The 19,282-nt window shown below is 55.5% G+C and overlaps 1 protein-coding gene across 1 annotated transcript in view; it reads right to left on the bottom strand.

Annotated features, from left to right (window-relative positions):
* Positions 1 to 231: 231 nt before the first annotated feature.
* Positions 232 to 19,282, bottom strand: part of HIC2 (HIC ZBTB transcriptional repressor 2) — a 28,625-nt gene continuing 9,574 nt past the window's right edge. Inside the window, exons 2-3 of the mRNA XM_060613076.3 lie at positions 8,654 to 8,751; positions 232 to 6,931 (exon numbers count right to left, since the gene is read on the bottom strand). Of these exons, the coding sequence (XP_060469059.2) occupies positions 5,107 to 6,931; positions 8,654 to 8,679 (1,851 nt within the window). The 5' untranslated portion in view covers positions 8,680 to 8,751 and the 3' untranslated portion in view covers positions 232 to 5,106. The remainder of the gene's footprint in view (positions 6,932 to 8,653; positions 8,752 to 19,282) is intronic.

Here is a 19,282-nt window from a genome sequence, read left to right on the forward strand (position 1 = left end):
CTAGGGTGCTGGTTCCCTGGTCCACAGCCCAACCCCAGGATGCACACACATGGCCAAGTGAGATTCCAGCCCCTGGGGCCATTTCACCTGAAACCCGCCCTTAGGACAATAGTGGGCAGATGGCTCATCCCAGCTCCCACCCTCCTACGTCTTGCAAGTGCTGGACACAGGAAAGCAGTGTGTCATTTAGCAGAAGAGAACAGGCACAGAACACAGAGGCCCCATACAAGATAGTTTTCAATCAAGCTTTTAATGAAAAGATCATAAAATAACAGTTTCTCATCACTGTACATTAAGACTGCACGCTTCTGAATGGAGAGATCAGTCGTCGGTGAATTGCTTTTTCTATGACACTTGTGGGCTGCGTACCTGCAGCTCTGACCTGAATTTATCCAAACTCTCAAAGGAAGTGAACTCGATGCGAAGACGGATAGCGGCGGTGGCCAGTACAGGAGTGCGATCACGGTGCCCCTCCCCCTTCCGGGAAGGAAATAAGAGTAGGACGTGATCCCGCTTCTCCGATTAAACAAAACGGCTATAACCCCATCCCTCCCCCTCCCCCTCGAGGTATTTGCGAATGGGCGGGTGCCCAACCTGGGGTCCCCCAAGGGGGGAGGGGGAAAACAAGTGATGGGTGGGATACAGAGAGGCTCCCCTCAGCACCTGGCCCCACGGGGCCCCACCAAGTGGAGGGGGGGAGCCCTGGGGAACCTCCCTGCCCCAAGTGAGGTCTGTTATGCAGCATTTTTGAGGTCAATAAATTACAGCAATAAATAGCAAGGTGAGGTAGGGGGAGGGGTTCCCGGTAGAAAAATTAAAGTGGGTGACTGAAGCTGGCGGGGGAGAGGGGTCCTAGGAAGGGGGGCCTGGGCAGCCTCCATTCCCACAGCGAACCTCCACCCCCTGATCTGGAATGTCACACTGAGGCTGAATAGGTCCCTCTCTCCATCCTAGCACTCCTGGCATCAGTTCACAGGTTCAGTAATGTCTGCCCCAACGTGACTCTGGCGAAGAGCAAGGGCCTTGGTCCCTTCTAGGGGTACAACAGGGCTGAGATCCCTGGTCTGTTCTCTGGAGGCCCGGTGCCTCTGCTTTCCTCCCCAAGCCAAGGGGGTGGACGGATGCAGCCCCCCCCTCTTCCCTGAGCCCTGCCCTCCTGGCTGCCCAGGCCTCCCCCACTCAGGACGGCTGTGGGGAGGGCGGTAGGGTCTGCCTGCCCAGCCAGCCCGGCCCAGATCGCACTCCTGCACGCGGTCCAGTCCAGTGAATACTGACGGGGTGGGGGTGGGAGCATAGCGGGGCAGCCCAGCGCCCCCGAGTGGTGACGAACGGGAAATACACACACAAGGCTGCGTGAGGTTCCAAGTCAGTCTGGGTCCGAATTGTTCATTTCACAGGCTGAGGTGTATGGCTATGCTGCGAGTCTCTGAGATTCTTCTTTGCTTAAAGGTTCATCTTCTCTTTTTTACCTTTTTTGCAATCCTGGAGGAGCCCTTGCGATGGCTCGGTCTGGTGGGAGCGAGCGGTGGCGGAGCCGGCCGCTCACTCGCCCCAAGTCTGAGAAATAAATACATTCATCACTGCACAAACATATTGATACAAAAACAACACTGTTCAGAGTGTTTGCACCGTCTGTGTTGGTAAGGACCAGCCCAGGAAGCACCCCCCCAACTGCCGGGGGTGGGAGTGTCCCCTGGGGGTGGGGACCCACTGGAGTTAACGGAGCTGTGCAAAGATCCCGGCTTTTTGGCTTGAGAGGGACCCTCACATCAACCCACCACGAGGGTCACAGGCAGAGTGGGGGACCCTCCATCCTGGGGCCCAAGCCCAGACTCGGGTCCTGTGGCCAGAGTTGACGGCCACCCCCTGCTGTGCCAGCTAGCCAGGACCTCTGAGGTCTGGCCAGGAGGCCTGGGGGGCAGTCAGCATCGGCCCAAGCTCTTTGGTGCCAGCTGGGCTTTGAGAGGCCTCAGGCTGGGAAGGAGGGCTCAGGTGAATCTGGGGGGCCTCCAGGCCTGCCCCTCTGCCCGTGAGCCAACTCAGAAGGGCCTCCAGCAGAAGGTGGGGATTCACTGGGACTGGCCTTACAGCTGCTGAGGTCTGAAACTGTAAAAGTTTATGTAAACAATGAGATAAATATATTAGTATCTTTTTTTTTTTCTGAGCCCATTGAGGTTCCATACTCATTCAAAATGTGCTTTGGTTTAAAAAATAGGTTTTGTGAATTTGGGTATGAGCTTTTTTTTTTTTTTTTTTTTTGTTTGTTTGTTTATCCTCTCTTTCCTACATGACATCTGCTATTTTCTGTTTCCTGTTTCTCCGAAACATTCAGGAATTAAGTGACTAAAGCAGAGAACTGTAAGCCGCCCTTGGCCTCCAACGGCCTAATTTCCTTGTGAGGCTCTTAACACATTTCCACACACACATTCGCAAGCACACACTCCACATGAAATCAAAGGAAAAAGAAAACAAAACCAAGTGTTGTGTTAGTCCCACCCCACCCCACAAACCCTTAAAATCTTAAATAGGAAACTAGTGTTTTGCTTTCTTGTTAAAATACAGAAAAGGCTCGATACAATACTCAGGTGGGTACAATACTATGTCGCACGAACGTCGTTGAGTGAGGGGCCTTTGCGCCCAGTCCCTGAAGCTCTGCAAATGAATTACCTACTCTCACGGGTCACCTCATGGATGCGGCTGCCCACGGCCCGAGAGGCCACACACAGGCCAGGCGCACATAAAATTCCCGTGTGGTACAGACTTTGTGTCGTGTGGCTTAAGTGCTGACGGAGTGGGGTGGGGTCGGGAGGGCAGAGGGGCCTGGAAAGCACCGTGCCTCCTCACCTGACTTGTGGGATCACAAGACCCTAGGTCTAGTGCTCTGTTTCCCACCCATAGGGAAGAAGATCCAGCTTGGGGCTGGGGGTGCCTTGAGATGGGCTCAGCCAGAAGCCCTCACTTGCAAAACACACCCTTCACCATTCGGATCCCTGAACTCAGGCTGTTTTCAGCTGGAGGGTCTCTGGAGGGGTGAGGGTGGAGGATGACTCTGGAATTTTTTGGTCTGAACGTAAAGTAGAAAGGAAAAAAAAAGAAAAGCATGAAGCAAAATGAAGATAAAGCTGCTGGCCTAATCCTGTGGCTCCAGTCAGCTGAGGACAGTGGGACCAACCACGGCGACCTTGGTCTGGCCTTGTGAGCCCGACTCCCAGCCCATGGAGGGGTCCTGTGGCTGGTAGAGAAACCCCAAGGTGAGGGTTGAGGGGTAAAGGGTGGGACTCCAGACAGAGCTGAGCCAATGGGTGGCAGCCAGCCTCTTGCCAGAGCAGCCAGGACTGCTCAGAGAAGGTGCCAAAGCAGGGTAGGTCCCCTCTCCCTGTCCCCCAGGAGGGTATATACATCACTTTGGCCAGTGCCTCCCTAAGCCTCTGCACTGGCTGGGAGGGGTTGCTGCTCTCCCAAGTCCCAGCTCTTGCAGGCCCAGGAGACAGGATGGGGGGGGGGCTCACTTCCACCTCATCCTGGCCCTGGCAGGGAACTGCAGGGAGCTGGCTCCAGGCCCCGATCTCCCATGGGGCTGGAGCACTCACCTGCCTCACCCAGCCCCAGATCAGAGGCACACACGCAGGCTCCCTGACGCTTCACAACGGACTCAGAACACCCACAGGGTGGACACAGCTAGCCGCATGCTCTGGGGGTAAAGACACATGCGAGCTGACTCAGCTGCTGCAGGAGCTCCCCTCTAAGAGCACTGGGGGTGGAGGGCCCAGTAGGGCCACCTAGGCCAGGCAGAGCCTGGCTCACTCAAACGCGCGTCTTCCTATGCACACTAACAGGAGGAAAACAAGTGTCACGGCCTCAACTGCCAGTCACCAACGTACTGTTCTCATGAATTCAAGAGGTAGCAAAAGGTCAGAAGTCTCTCCACCTTGATTGGGAAGGAAGGAAGGAAAGCGCAATATCTGTCCACACGCACCGAGCACACTACACACACTACACACACACACACACACACACACACACACACACACACACACACACACACACAAAATGAAAAAGAAGAGTACCGACGGCTCTGGCATTGAGTCCAGCCTCCCCCCTCCCCCCACAAGTCCCAGACCTTCCAGTTCAAACATTCACATAAACATTACACTGGTTTTTCTCTTAATAAAAAAGAAGTACCTCTAAACAAAGAATATTCCTCGGAAACTATAGGTAAATCACTCTCTCTCCTGAGGCAGCCGAGGCGGGGCTCGGGGCCCAGGGAAGCCTTTGGCCTAGAAGGGCTTCTGGGGCCTGGAGGGGTGGGCGCCCCTCAGCTGGGGCGGGGGCAGGAGGACAGCTGCCCCTGTACATTCAGTCTGCAGACCCAGGCTCAGCCCCGAGGGGCCGGGAGGAAAATAAACTCTTGTTAGTTTTGGTTTAAAAAACAAAATTCAAAAAGAAAAAAGGAACAAATCAGTAGGAATAACAGCAACCTAGGCCCAGAGGGCTCTTTAGCTGTGGAGAGGTAGGCGGTGGGGGCCCCCCTGACTGTCCCAGCGCCAGTGAGCAGTGACCCCTGGCTCCAGGAAGGAGGGCTCTGTCCCCTCCCCTCCAGCACCATTCCCCGAAGAGCCAGGGTGGCCCGCACACAGACAAGCACTCGTGCATGCACACAGACACCGCCCCTGGCCACGGGGCAGCCCTGCTCCTCCCCAGCAGAGAGAGGCCCCCACTGCCCCCTGCTCTGACCCAGCCTGCGGGAAAGGGGCCAGATCCCAGCAAGACCCCCATGACCCACTCCCATGGGCCCCGCAGTGGCCGTCTCGGGGAGCCAGAGGCCTGGGCGGAATCGGGAGGTAGACTGCACACCAGCAATGCACATGCGGAGCTTGGGCCCATCGGCTTCTCTCCTTCCTCTTCCCTTGGTACAGACTGTCCATTAAAGCTCTGGGTGTGGGGGGGCTGGCTGGAGGTGCCACCAGGAGCTACCCCTGTGGGACCTGGGGGTCCTGGCCCCTCCCGCCTGGCCTCCGTGCTTCTTTCTTCCTTCCGTTGGCTCCCGAGGGCGAGTCTGCAGAGGGCACCCTTGGGCCGGGGAGAAGGGTCTTTGGCTTCTAGGAGCTAGGAGGGGGAAGTATGCATGCGCAAGTGGCTGATGAGGTTGCGCTGCTGGGTGAACTTGCCTCCGCAGAGCTGGCACTCATAGGGCTTCTCGCCCGAGTGCACGCGCATGTGCTCAGTGAGGCGGTACTGGCGGGTGAAGCGCATGCCACACTCATCGCAGGCAAAGGGCTTCAGGCCCAGGTGGCTCCGCATGTGACGTGTCATGGTGCCGCGCTGGGTGAACATTTTGCCGCAGATGTTGCAGGGGAAGGGCCGAGTCAGCCAGTGTGTCTTCTCGTGCTGCCGCAACGTGGCAGGGTCCTTGTAGGTCTTCTCGCAGACGGAGCACTTGAAGGGCCGGGGCTCAGCAGCATAGGCCGCGCTGGGTGCCGACAGGTCCTCAGCCTCCTCCTCGGCGCCCCCACTGCCTGTCTCGTAAGCACCCTCCTCCTTGATGAACAGCTCCTCCTCTGTGTGTGTCTCCACGTGGGCATTGAGCTGCTCAGAGCTGGGGAAGCCTTTGGCGCAGGGGATGCACACATACAGGTTGTCCCCATAGGACACCGTCTCGTAGCCCTCCTGCCGGTACATGTAGTGGGTACCGGCGTGGCCGCTGCCCCCCTCGCTCCCACTCTGCCCGCTGTCCTCACTTCCATCCTTGCCATTCTCCTCCTCCTCCTTGCAGGAGTACGGGGGCTCCGTGTAAGGCCCACTGGGGCCACCCCCCGCAACGGTGCTGGCCAGGATGCCATTGGGAACCCTGTCCCCTAGCCCCTCGCCCTCTTCCCCAGGGCAAGGGCCCTTGGGCCCTGCTTCCCTCCGCTCAAAGGGGGACCCAACCATAGGCTCCTTCTTGCTCCATTCCTTCTTGCGGGCTGAGTGCCGCAGGCTCTTCCGGGGCTGCCCACCAGACCCCTCCAGCAGACTCAGGTGGTTATCCTCAGACCCCTCCAGATCCATGGGCTCATTGGGGGTGCCCCCCAGCTCAGCATAAGAGGCACTGTTGGCAACAGGAGGGGCAGAGGCTGAGAGGGGCGAGCCGTGCTGACTGTCACTCAGCTGGGCAGGGTCTTCCGGGGTCAGGGGGGGACCGGGGGTGGCAGGGGGCAGGGGAGGGCTCTTCTTGGACAGGTCCAGGCCCAGCTCCTGCTCGCAGCCCCCACTGCTCCCATTGGTGCTGCAGCTGCCCAGGCCAGCCTCCCCACTGGCGGGACAGACGGCCCGGCTCAGGCCATGCACGCCTTCCTGGCTTGAGCCTCCGAGGAAGAGCTCGTCATCTGAGCCTTTGGCCTGGGGGAGCTCCTGGGGGGTGTGGGCCCCCTTGCGTCCGTCCATGAGCCCCGGATACCGTGCCTGGATGACAGAGGCTGTGGACAGCCGCTGGCTGCGGGGAGGCCTCCCCATGCCGGTGGCACTCACCCGTCCGGAGCCAAAGGGCTTGCCGGCTCGCTTGAGTTTACGACGGCAGAGGGCTGCCAACTCGGGCAGCTGGAGGTAGCTGGCGGCAGTGAGGAGAGTGCTGAAATTGGGCTCAGCTGGCTGGTCGCTGGGCAGCAGCTTGCCCGTGTAGATGAAGTCCAGGATCTGCTGGAACACCGTGGAGCTGACCATGTCTGTGTCCAGGTTGATGAGGTTATCGTGCAGGACTAGGGACTTGAAGTAGATGCTGCTGGCAGCCAGAACATTCTTGTGGGCCCGAAAGATGGAGTTCTCCACCATGATGATGACATCACACAGAAAGCCCTTTGTCCTCTGCTGGTTCAGCTGCAACAAGAGCTGCTTGGAGTGGCTGGGCAGCTCCATGTCGGGCCCCATGTCCCCTCGCCCTGCCCACGCGTACCACCTGTGGGCAAGAACACATGGGGCATTAACCACCTGGGAGCCTCATCCAAGGGCTTGGAGACAATGTGGGGTTGCAGTGGTGCTCAGGGGGCCTCACTGGCACAGTACCCAAGCAAGGAACTCACACTACCCATCGGGGCTCATGCTGCCTGAAAAGAGACACTGGCACTGGCCCCATTTGCACCAATGAGAAAAACAGAAACAGAGGACAATGAGCGTCACGTGATGCTAAGCAGAGACAATCGGATGTGAATTTGGTTCCACAACCCAGGGTACCGTCTCCACACTCAAGTCGACCACATGCCCACAGGGGACTTAAAAATGACCAGCAGGGGACTGTGAGGTACTGGGAGGCAGTGCAGTGGGGAATGAGATGAGCAGAAGCTCCCGGGCAGGCTCACTTCCCACATGGGCATATAACTTCCTAGTTTTTAGGGCAAACTAGAAATTAAGTTTGTCAGGCTGAACCTCCCAATGTCAAATAAAGGTTCTTTCTCCTATGCAGCCGCCACCTGTGACCTCTGCTCTGCCCTGAGTGCCTCTCAAACAACCCTAGTGGCTTCCCAAATTTACAGGTTTGTCAACATCACATTCCTGCCTTCAGACACTGCAGCCCAGCCAGAGTCCCTTGCCAATGCCTGCTCCCAGCTCAGGAGGGCCCTGAGCACCCCAGCCTGGGTCGCTAGGTGCTGAGCAGAAAAGGTGGCCTGGCCAAGCCTCTGGCACCATTGGGGCCCTGGGAACGGCAGCCAGCTGGCCTTGTCAGCCTGGTACAGTCACTCATTAAGTAATAGACACACAGAAACCTCTGACCTCCCCGAGAATCCTGCAGGTGGGCTTTGTAAGAGCATGCACATGGTCTCTGGGAGCAGTAATGCTCCGACCATGCACCCTCCCAAATGAGCAGCAGGACCCAAGGCACAAAGTGTGGCTCCATGCTCCCTCTGGCCCCTCACACAGGCAACTCTGTGCCATGCAGTTGACAAATGTGCTTTCATGTCTCCAAAAGTAACTGACTGCTCTGAGCCTCACCCTACCCAGGACCTCCCAGCTTCTACCAGTGTACCCAACCCAGTTCTGCCTCCCTTAGGGCAGAGCCTGAAGGGATCACGCCCATGCTGGCTTTCTGTAACACAAACACTTCCCACTCCCAGTTACCCCACACCTGCTCTGATAGACGGAAACTCTAATAACCATGCACATCCCAAAGAAGGCCTTGGAACTCACCATGAACACACATGGGTAGACAGAGCCACAAGCTAGCACTCAGGGCCTGATAGGAGGCAGCAAGCACGGGCTCAGCCAACCCAGCCAACCCAGCCTTATAAGACCGTTCAGCTGGGGCTCAGAGGCTAGAGCCCAGGTCCCAAGGGAACCTACCCTCTGTCACTCCCTGCTCCTCAGCCAGCCAGTCAGGGACAAAGAGCCCAAGGCACAGCTTCCACACTGGCAGGGACACCCAGCCCCAGGATGCCTGGTGCTCCCAGACTGGCAAGGGGCAGGCCAAGGGCAGGAGGTCCCGTCCTCCAAGAGCCTGTGAGCCACAGCAGCCCCTCCTCTGCAGGCTGAGAACAGTGGGCCCCAACCTCCCCTCCATGCACCCCAGCACTGCATACACACAAAGAACCAGGCTGAGAACTGCAAGGCTGTGTGGGCCGCCCAGAAAGCCTTCCCCCATGTCTCCCCCTCCCTCCATCCTGCCAGTTCCCTGTCCCCAGCCTACCGTAGTGCCAGGGGCCCAGAAACCATGTGAGCAGCAGCCAGCGGGGGTGGCCTCCTTGAGCGCGTGGCCTCCCTGGGGGTGCATCAATGCCTGGTCACCTGGGGAGGAGAAGATGGACAGGGTCACCCAAATATACACCAGCAAGGGAGGGAAGGAGGGACAGTGAAGGAGAAGGCACCTGGTGGCCCTGGAGCCCTTATTCCCAGGAAAGTCTGGGGTCTCTCTGGGTGGGACGTGAGGGGCAGCCAGGCAGAGGACGGAGGCCACAGTGCCCAGCAGTCAGGCCTGGTGGCAGGGAAGGTCACAGGTCTGGAGAGCTCACCAGGGCTGCACCCTCCTCCCACCCAAGAGATTTAGGGTACTCTAAGGGGCCACCTAGGCCTGTCAGGGAGCTGGTGGCAGGCTAATTCCTCTGTAATTCCAGGCGGGCAGGCGTGGTGGCAGGAGGCCTGGGCAAGGCCCTTCCCAGGCTGGCCACATTTACATAACAAAAGGTCAAAATTGGAGGCCCTAGTGCAATGGGCTATTTATAAGAACCAGTCTCAACCGCTTCTGGCTCTCCTGCCTCCTTCCCTTCCTGATCTGTTCTTGCCACCCACCCCCCCACCCCCCAGAGGGCCCAGCCCCCTCCTGCCCAGCCCAGCCTGACCACATGGCCTCCCCTTGCAGGAGTTTCTGCAAGACAGGCCTTTCAATACCAGCCCGCCAAAGCAGCTGGCAGCTGCAGCCAGATGCGGAGGGGCTCCCGCTCCCCACTCCCACCCACCAGAGCTGCAGATCCCTAGGATCCTGAGGTTCTGGCTTTTTGCACCCAACTCAGGCAGGTCTGAGCTCCCTTGGAATGGAGCCAGGGGTGGGGGTGGAGGCCTGCAGCAGCCCTAGGCCCATCCCTGCCTGCCCTTCCCCCACCCCCAGGGCCAGGGAGGCTCAGCAGGTCCCTCAGGAATGTGACCAGACCCGGGGTGCGGGGTGGCTGGGAGGCCTCAGCTCCAGCCTACCAGCTGTCTCTCTGGCCCCGAGCACAGCTCCCCTCTCATGGGGTAGCCCAGGGGTGTGGGGGAAGTGGAGAGGGGGGGGATGGTTGGTCCAGGAACCTACCCATGGCCCAGAGGGCAGCAGAACCAGCTCCGTAGGTCCAGAGGCCTGAGGGCATCTACATTTAATGAAGGTGGCCTGGGCCCCTTGCCTGTGTAAAGAGTTCAGGCTCCCCTGCTGGGTGTTACCAGAAATGGCCAGCACAGAATAGAGCCCAGCCTTGAGAAGAGGGCAGAGACCACCTGGGCGCTGGTGAGAGCAGCCCTGAAAAATGGACAGGGAGCCACACCAATATGTTCGAGCCAACCAGACACCCACCATACAGCCTTGTGCCACTGCCTGCTCCCCACCAGATCTCAGGGCAACCCAAGCCCTGCTGAGGCATCCACACAGTGGCCTCCACTTCACTATGTGCCAGGCCCTGCAACTAGGGATTACTTGCCCTTGTGGGAGATCAGTCCAACTACAGAAAACCAGGCAGAGAGCAGGCAGCAAAACAGAACTTGAGGGCTTCCACAGGTACCCATCGCTCTAGCCGTGCCAGCCACTTCACAGCCCCGGAAAGGCACATTGACTGACCAAGTCCTCCCAGGCTGGGTCAGACAGGACTCTTCTTGAGCCCAAACTTCCCCACAGGACTGAGTAGGCTTCGCTGCACCCTCCACTGGGTGGGGCCCCGGTGGAGCTGCCTGCTGGGAATTCACAGCCAGCATAGTGGGCTGCCACTATGTCTGTGAGGAGGTGACCCCTGCTGCAGGGCCAAGACCCCTGCAAGGCGTTGCTTCTTTTCTTCCCAGCAAAAAACAGCAGAGTCCTCTGCCCTACTGTTCAACACAGGGTGTGGGAGCAGCAAGCACCTAAGCTAGAGAGGACACAGCGCCGGGGAGGCGGCGGGCCGGGGGGTGGGGGGTGGCAGGTAACTAGAAACGTGACTGTGGGGACTGGCCCAGTAAGCCGGCAGTGCAACACCCCACTGGGTACATGGGCTGGTGCTCAGCCCTGGCAGGAGCCTGCAGGCTGGGATGAGGATACCTCTTGGCACCAGCTCCTGGCACCCAGCAGCCCCCTGGCAGCAGGCCCAGGCAGCGTGCCTATCAGCCCCAAGGATCCACACCCAGCTCAAAACCGTTGCCTGCCAGAGCACTGGCTCCAGGAAACCCAGGATCTGGGGCAGTGGGATGGGTTTGGGGTGTAGTGTGGAGAATCCCTGGCTAGGCTGACCCCAGCAGGTAAGGGCAGGAAAAACACAGTCCCTGGGGAAAGCCAGCTCTGCCTCCTTCCTTCTTAGGAACACAAAAGCTGAGGGTGGGGTAGGGGTGGTAATGAACAGAAAGACCTGGCTGTAACAGCTGGATTACCTTCCCAGGTCCCTGTTTACAAAATGGTCAACATCCACCTACCTAGTTGGGCTGTAACATTTTCTTTCCTTCCCCTCCAAGTCCCTGCCATGGAAAAGCCAAAGGCAATCCCCACATACACACAGTGAGGACAAGTCTAGGGCCCAGACATCCGAGACTTTTAAAAGACACACCCACCTAAGGCAAGGTCAGGCCAATAGAGGTGAGCCAGGGGGAGCTCCCTGCACCTGTCTGCTGCTTCTTCCTGTCTACCCTCCTCAACCAAGGCATGAAAGGCCCAACCAGGCAATGCCATCCAGTAAAGAAACATCTTGGGGGCATGAACACCCAACCAATAAACAAGATTATCTTGGGGCGGGGCGGGGGGGGGGCGGGGCGGATGGAAGTACAGGAAAACTATAGTTTCTGTTATGTTCATTTCTATAATATTCAAAATTTAAAATAAGTGTGTATTACTTTTTAAGTTCTAAAAAAAAAAAACAAAACCGATGTACGAACATGCATAAGTCTCAAAATCATGATGTTGAGTGAAGGAAACCTTGCAAAAAGAGTACAGACTGCAAAATTCCATTTAAATTAAGTTCTAGAACAGGCAGAACTAATCATGGTAGAAACAAAATCAGAAGAGCCTGTAGAAGGTTTGGTGAGCACTGTTTGGGAAGGTACATGAGGGACTTTCTAGGCCCAGGGTGGCTCTATATCTGGGTTTAGGTTTGGGTTAAGGTTAATGAACTCACTGGTCAAAACTCAAGGGCTCACCAGAAATTTGGGTCCCATGTTATATGTCAATTTTACCTCATATTGAAAAAAAAAAATCCCAACAAAGAGTGAAAGAACAGAGGCTTCCAAAGGACATGCCCTTCTCAGCAGCCCACTACCACCTAACATTCACTCATCCTGGGCACACAAGTAGCCCATGAGGGTAGAGTGGTAATGGCAAGAACAGATCCCTGTCCCTCCTGATTCCATCCTGGCTAGGCAGCCATCACAGGTTCTTGGTAGGTATTCAAAGCCCTAGGTCAAGGATACTGACCTGAGATCTCCTACCCTGCATCCCATCAAACACATACTAGACAAAAAGCCAATGAGGATGGCAGGAGGCAGGGCCCATGGCCTCCTGACCCTTGGAGCAGCACCCCATTAGGAACCCCACTTGCCCATGATCCCAGGCAGTCTACATGGCCTCAGGAGCTCATGGGGAGGCTAGAATAGGGTCACCTCCAGGCCTCTTTTCCTAGCATTCTACAAAATGCAGAAGAGCATGCACTAGTCCAGCCTTTCAGAGGCCATGAGAAGTTTTAAAGTGATCTTTGGTTAAGCAGAGAGCACAGGAGAACAATTCCAACCACCTATCTCATGGGAACTGCCTAACTCAGCCTGGACACCCATTGTGTCCAAGCCTGGGGTCCAGGAGACCTGGGCATTCAGAACTGCTCTGGTCTGGGATGCCTGGCTGGCTCAGTTGGAAGAGCATCCAGTGGTGTGGTGCCCTCTGGAGACCAGGCTGGCAGCCTCACTTCCCTGGGGCCTGGCAGCAGGCGCTGCGTCCCTCCTGGAGAAAGTGGAGCATACCCCATACCCATTTCCAGCCCCACAGATAGGGGGCAAACCCAGGGAGTGTTTCACACCTGGCACTCCTGACCCTCATGAGCAGTATGCCCCAGAAAAATGTTATCTGTTCTACTCAATGTCTGACCTCCTGCAGGCAGGAACAAACCCCGCCGCCCCCGCCCCCCCCCCCCCCCCCACGCCGCCCCTACTCCAGACACCACTGTGGGCACCTTGACTGAAGGCCTCCAGATTTCAGAAAACTTCTCCACCTTCCTTCCCTGGGCCGGCCTCTTTGCCCAGATCTCCTGGAAACTTTGTCATCCCACCTCCCTCTCTTGTGACCCTCCTTCACTTCCTCAAGTGGTACTTCTCACAGGAGTCTTGGGGCTATGCTGGAGGATAGCCCATCCCAAAGCACCCAACAGGAGACCATCTTTTCTCTTTAACCACACCTGGCCAGAAGTAACAGAGATACAGGAATCTTCCAGCCCCTCATCGCCCACCCAGAGTTCCACTGACAGGTAGGAGGCACAAAGAGTGCCAAGCAGAGGGGCACAGCTGGGCAAGGTACAGCCAGCCACAAGGCAGCTTGCACACCTACAGGGGTTTAGCTCTTCTGTGTCAGAGAGGGCACCAAATATGCTGGCTACTGTCCCCAAGCCTGAATCTGAGGTCAGCACTGGCCTCAGTCACAGCTGACCTGCACTGGTCACCTGGTGCTCAAACAAGTGCCTCTTCCCTGAAGGCCTGGCCCCACCCATGCTGCAAGAGAGCAGCTTGAGGGCATGGTGGAGACAACCTGGAAGGTACAAGCAGTTCAGGATCCACAAAAGCCAAGGCCCCACCCCCAACCCACCAACCAGTCCAGCAGACCAGAAGCCCAGGACTACATTCTCCTGTCCCCATGGCCTGGAATCCTCCTCCACACCCCTCTTCTCTGTATTCCTCCATGAAGTCTCTTCCATCCACTTCACCCGCAGCCTCTCTCCCCTTCTCCACCCACCCAGACAGCACCTTGACCTACCTCAGTCTGCCCCACAGGAGAGGGCAGCCTGCCTGTGGGGAAGACTAAGGAGTTATCTCTACCTCCAGGGACAGATAAGGTTCTGGGGGTTGAGGAACTTGTACAGAGTCACAAGAGCAAGCAGGTAGCAGAATAAGGGCTCAAAGCCTGATCTAGAGCCGCTGTCAGACTTTCCTTACCCCATGGACAGAGAGCATGCACTTCCCATTGCCAGGCAGGAGTGCCACGTACAGGAACACCACCTTCCATGCAGAGCCAGAAGGAAGGATTTTGGTCTGCACCTCCACCATCACCTTCCCCTGCCCACCACCACCCACCTCCCCATCACAGCAGGGCCTCACTTGGGCTGCATTCTCCTGACCTCATGTATAAGGTCAGTCCAATTCCTTTACTACCTGAGGCCAGTGAGAAGCTTCTGGCTAGAAGCGACAAGGTGGGACCCCGTTCACACAGCCTGCTTTGGGTGCCCAGGCTGTGCATGCTGCTTTTCTGGGAACACCCCTGGCCTCCATGACCTCTCTGGCCTGTTCCTCCAGGCATGGGCTGGTGGTGGGTGGGACTCAGTGCTCTGGGCAAGCCCAGCCGTGTAATCTAGCCCAGCCCTGGATGCCAGCCAGCAGCTCCTGGCTCTTCTCCCAGACCATCCTCCTGGAAAGCAACAGGCTCTGCGAATGCCAGGAGCCCAGCCCTCCCTCCAACGCGGCTTCTACGAAATAAACATTTGGGTTCCATTGAGTGCACTGGTAGCACAATGATCAGGGACCCAGTGCTGGCATCCTTCTCTGCCCCTCAGGCCAGCCCTGTTACCCACCCACCAGCTCACCCTGAACAGCAAGGCAAGTGGCATCCACCTCAGCTGGACTTTGAGTCTGTCCTGAAATTCCCTTAGGCCCTACTGAAGACCCCGTGCTGCCTGTGATGGGCCAAGTCCTGCCTGGGCCCTGACCACCTTCGTCTCTGTGCACTCCCATCTAAGAGGTGGGCCAGCTCCTGGCTAACAACACGGTGAGGAAAAGGCTAGAAAGTGCTAGTGTGAGGAGAGGCCTGGCAGGAAGCTCCACACTGCACAGGCCCCACAGCCTTCAAACCTTGCTTCTCCAACACAGCCTTGGGTCTTCTCCCTCCTTCCTCCAGGCCTACAACCCTCCCATTGCTCCTGGCTTTAAAGCCAACCAGAAGCAAGGCCAGGATGGTCTTGGGGGCCTGCAACTGAATTTCCTCTGCTGGCTCTGACACAATTGGCTAGCTGGCACCAGGAAAGGCAAAGGACAGGGTCCCACTGGAGGGCCAGGTCTAGCAGTGTACCAAGCCAGGCCACGACATTAAGTGCCACCGAGGAGAGGCAGGTGAGCACTGATCGAAGAAGGGGAAGAGCAGTTTAAGATCATGATTATTCGTACAAAAGCTACACTCACCTCCAGGCTCTCTCCCCCACTGCATTCCCTTCAGGAGGGGCCTGAACTGTTGGTGAAAGGCTCACTGGCAGCAACAGAGCAGGAGCCTGGAGGCATGGAGCGCCCATGGGGTGGGCTGGCCAACAGGACAGCAGAGCAGGGAGAGGACATCTGCCATCTCCATCAGGCAAGGAACAAGTGAAAATCCAAGAGCTACTTCAGTCAAGAGGCAGAGAGGCCCCAGTGCACTGGTTTCTGTGGCCCCAGCCCCATTTACCAGCAGCAGCACCACCCAGGGTCTCACAAGAAATGCTGCTGCTCAGACCTCACTGCATAACTTGCATCTGAACCTCATGGGACTCACATGCACATTTCAAGTCTGGGAAGCACTGAGGTGGGTTATAAGTTTTCTACCTCCAGGAAAGCCCAATGCTCTGTAAACGCTAAGTAGTAAACGCTCAGCCGTTGGGGGTCGAGAGGAAGAAGATAGCTCCCAAAGGGAAGACATGATTTCCCAGGTAAATAAGCCCAGAGAGTGATTAATAAAAATGGTGGGCTTGGAACACAAGACAGCGAGGTAGAGCCTAGTCACCAGGCATCTATGGAGGCAGGGCACGGCCAAGGGTAGGGGCTGCCGGGCCTGAGTGGTAGGCAGAGACCTCAAGGGAGGAGAGGAGCAGGACAGCACAGTGGTAAATAGGTGGAAATTCCACATGTGAGGAGCTAAAGAGCACCCAGAAAGCCTGGGCAGCCCTACTGTAAAAGATTATCACGGTCGTCTCACCTGGTCCAGCGACACCCTTCAGATGAGGTAACTGAGCCCCAGAGCAAGAGACACAGCTGAGTCACACAGCAGGAGCTGCCGAGCCCATTGCTCACTCCACAATTTCAAAACCAATCCTGGTAGTCATAAGAATAACAATTCTTATGCCCACCAAGGACTCTGAAAGAATTAAAGCTAAACAAAGCAAACCCAAACTCCTACCATCTTCTACTTCACATGTCAGACAAGAAAATATTTCATGATCAAAAAGGAGGAGGAACCACCTCTCAATGTAGAGGAGCCCTTCCCTAGAAAGGGTGGTTGACAACCCTTCACCCCCATGGTCATTGTGGGTTGGTCAGAACTCTTGAGGCAAGCTGGCATCGAGGCAGCGCTGCCCTGCCCCATGACACGGCAGGCCAGGATGACAAAGAAATCGCACCCTAAAGGAGAATTAGAAAAAACAAAACCTGATACCAGACAGTAATGATGGGACTTTAATTGGCCGGGCAAAGACTAGAATACTTCCTGAGGAAAAAGAGAAAGGTATTATTTTAGAAATAAGACCAAGGATGAAAACATGCAAGCCCTATGGTCCAGAAGTGCACTCCAAGGTATACACGAACAGAAACCTACCCACCTGCTCACCAAAACCCGGGCAAGCGTGTGCACAGCAGCCCTGTTCACAGGAGCCCGACACCTACACGACAGGGGGTAACCAAAGGTATAGGGACGGTTACCCAGCCATGCACAGGACTGAACATTTACACATACAGGTGTGCTTTTTATAGGTTAAAAATGTTGGTGATGTCACACGGTTTGATTTACGTGCACATACATGAGTCTCTTGAGCATTCTGTTGACCGAAGAAGCCAGACTCAAAACAGACTATGTGGTGTGATTCCATTCACGTAAATTGGAAAGCAGGCAACACGGATCCAGGGATGAGGGGAGAGTGGGGAGGGGGAAGGGGTGACTCAAAGGACTCACGAGGGGCTTCTGGGGCTGTGTTTCTCATTCTGGATGCTGGTTACATAAGTATGTCCATCTGTGAAGAACCCTCGGAGCAGTCATTCACAACTACACATATTTCCTACGTACGATATACTTGAATACAATACAGTGCACAGAAACCTTCAGGATGGGAAGCAAGGCCCAGTCTTGGTCCTGATTAGCAAGTAGATCCAAGCCAGGAAATAACCTCCCTGAACCACTAATAACAACAATCACAAGACAAGAAAGAGAGAACTGACAGGACAGAGTGGCCACATCCAGGGCAGAATATCCGTCTTGGAAGAGAGAACCCTACAGACCAGCCAGGAAGCTAGAGGAAATCTAGAAACCACCATAAAATCATGGTTGCCATTCAAAGTAACAACAATGTGATGACATTTTTTAATCCTAGCATCTAGCTGATATTTCAACAGATAGGAAGAACTCCACTCAGGCAAGCCCAGGAGAGGAAATTCAGAGCTGCAGGTGAGGTACAAACAGTATACCTTCCACCAAGGCCCAAGTGGGTCCCTGAGCAGCTAGCTGGATGCATAGGAAGCCAGGAAGAAAGTAGTTGTAGCCCTCCAGTATAGGGGGTCAAAGGGAGCCACTATGCAGAAGGAAACAAATGACTCAAGGAGCTACAGCCAAAGATCAAAGATTAGGTTGTTTTAATCCAAAAAAAAAAAAAAAAAAAAAAAATCAAGTAGAGATACCATAGGCACCTGCTAAAGTTTTTAAAAAGGCCTTTTTAATGGTAAAATTGGTGAACTTCTATAGAGAATCTCACACTCTTTGGTCCTGTGCCCAAGGCTTTTTAAAGCCTCCAGGTGTGGTACTTTACAGAAGAGGTCTCACCCATCCAGCAGTCATCTTGAAGGGTCTGACACAGGAGAGGCCAACAGCTCAGAAAGGGAATCGGACAGAGAGACCAACTCAGACTTGAAAAAAAACACACACAGTGTCATTCTACTTTTAAAATGGAGTCTCAGTGGTGCTGGAAGGATTGTTTAGCATTAAGAAACTGGGTTTACAGATGGAAAAAAAAGAAAGGAAGGAAGGAAGGAAGGAAGGAAGGAAGGAAGGGAAAAGAGGTATTTATCTTCCTGGAGAAGTAGAGCCAGGGGGTGAGGTGAAAACAGGGCTACTTAGGAGGTAACAAAAACTCTGCCCTAAAAACACCCGGAACCCCCACTGGCAGGGGGTAGGATGAAATGTAGGACAGCGCCACCTTGGAACACTCCAAGTAGGGACAGGAACACAGAAACCACAGCTACACCCGACACTTCAGTGAATCTCAAAATAGAGATTAGTGCCTGGCTCTGAGTACACAAAGAGCAAACCCAGTGAACCGCTGTTCAAGGATCCAGACAAGCCCAAGGAAGCTACAAAGAAAAGCTAGGGAACAGTTAACCCACAATCTAAAAGAGTGGTGATTTCTGGGGGGAAGCAGGGATAAGCTGGGGAGCAACACAGGTGGGTGTCCAGGGGCTATTTCTTACATGGGTGGGGGAAGCAAGGGTGTGTGTTGCTCACTAGTTATACCTATATGTGTGCATGTGTAATTTACACCCTCCCATTAACACTTTTGTAAATAACCTGGAGCATAATCTTCAAGTCAATTGAGGAAGCTGGCATGCTCTGTGCAGAAGTCCCAAAAGAAAGGGGAGCAGGACAAAACCTTCTAGAATTCTTCTTTCTTTTCCTTCCTTCCTCCCTCCCTCCCTCCCTCCCTCCCTCCCCCCCCCAACCCCCTCTCTTTCTTTCTCTTTCTTTCTGGAACTCAAAACCCTGAGGATCAAGACCTGAGCTGAGATCAAGAGTTGGACCCTCAATCAACGGAGCCACCCAGACACCCCTGGACAACACCTTCTAGATTCAAGGAGGAGCCAGAGACTACAGCTGTGTGATACTCGCTGAGCACATCACTTGACCCAGGACCCCACACTGCAGAGCCACATGGCTGGGCAAATATGGCAACAATGTGCCAACAAGGGCTTCAGAGAGCTCCATCCCACTGGAGATGCCCAGAAAGTACCACTCGGTCCTAAATAGAAAGCAACAGAAAGCAGGGCCTCCATACCTGGGAGGCCAAGTGTGCCTTACCCAACAGGATGGAAATCCCAGGAACCCTCCCAAGGAATGGAGGGCAAGAGGGCAGTTAACGCCACTCTAATCGAAAATATCAAAGTCTAGCATACATCTCCCCTCTGCAGCCTCTGCCCCCTCCAATTCGGAGTCCAATCAACCCTGAGTTATCTTTCTCAAACACCGATCTCATCCAGTCACTCCCTTGCTTAAAGCTTTCAATGAATTCCCGATGCCTGGATAAAGTCCACACTCCAGCCCGGCCTGCAGGGTGCTTCCCCAGAGAGGACCTGGCCCACCTCTCAGCTTGGTTGGTCCACAGACATGCCTGAGTGCCCCTCTGCGAAGCCAGCCCTGCATTTCTCCTGGAACCTATGTCAGCACTAGCCGCCCAGCTGCTTCCCTCTGTGCACCCGCCCTGTG

Source organism: Panthera onca, chromosome D3 (genome assembly GCF_046562875.1).
Source record: "Panthera onca isolate mPanOnc1 chromosome D3, mPanOnc1 haplotype 2, whole genome shotgun sequence".
NCBI lineage: Eukaryota > Metazoa > Chordata > Mammalia > Carnivora > Felidae > Panthera > Panthera onca.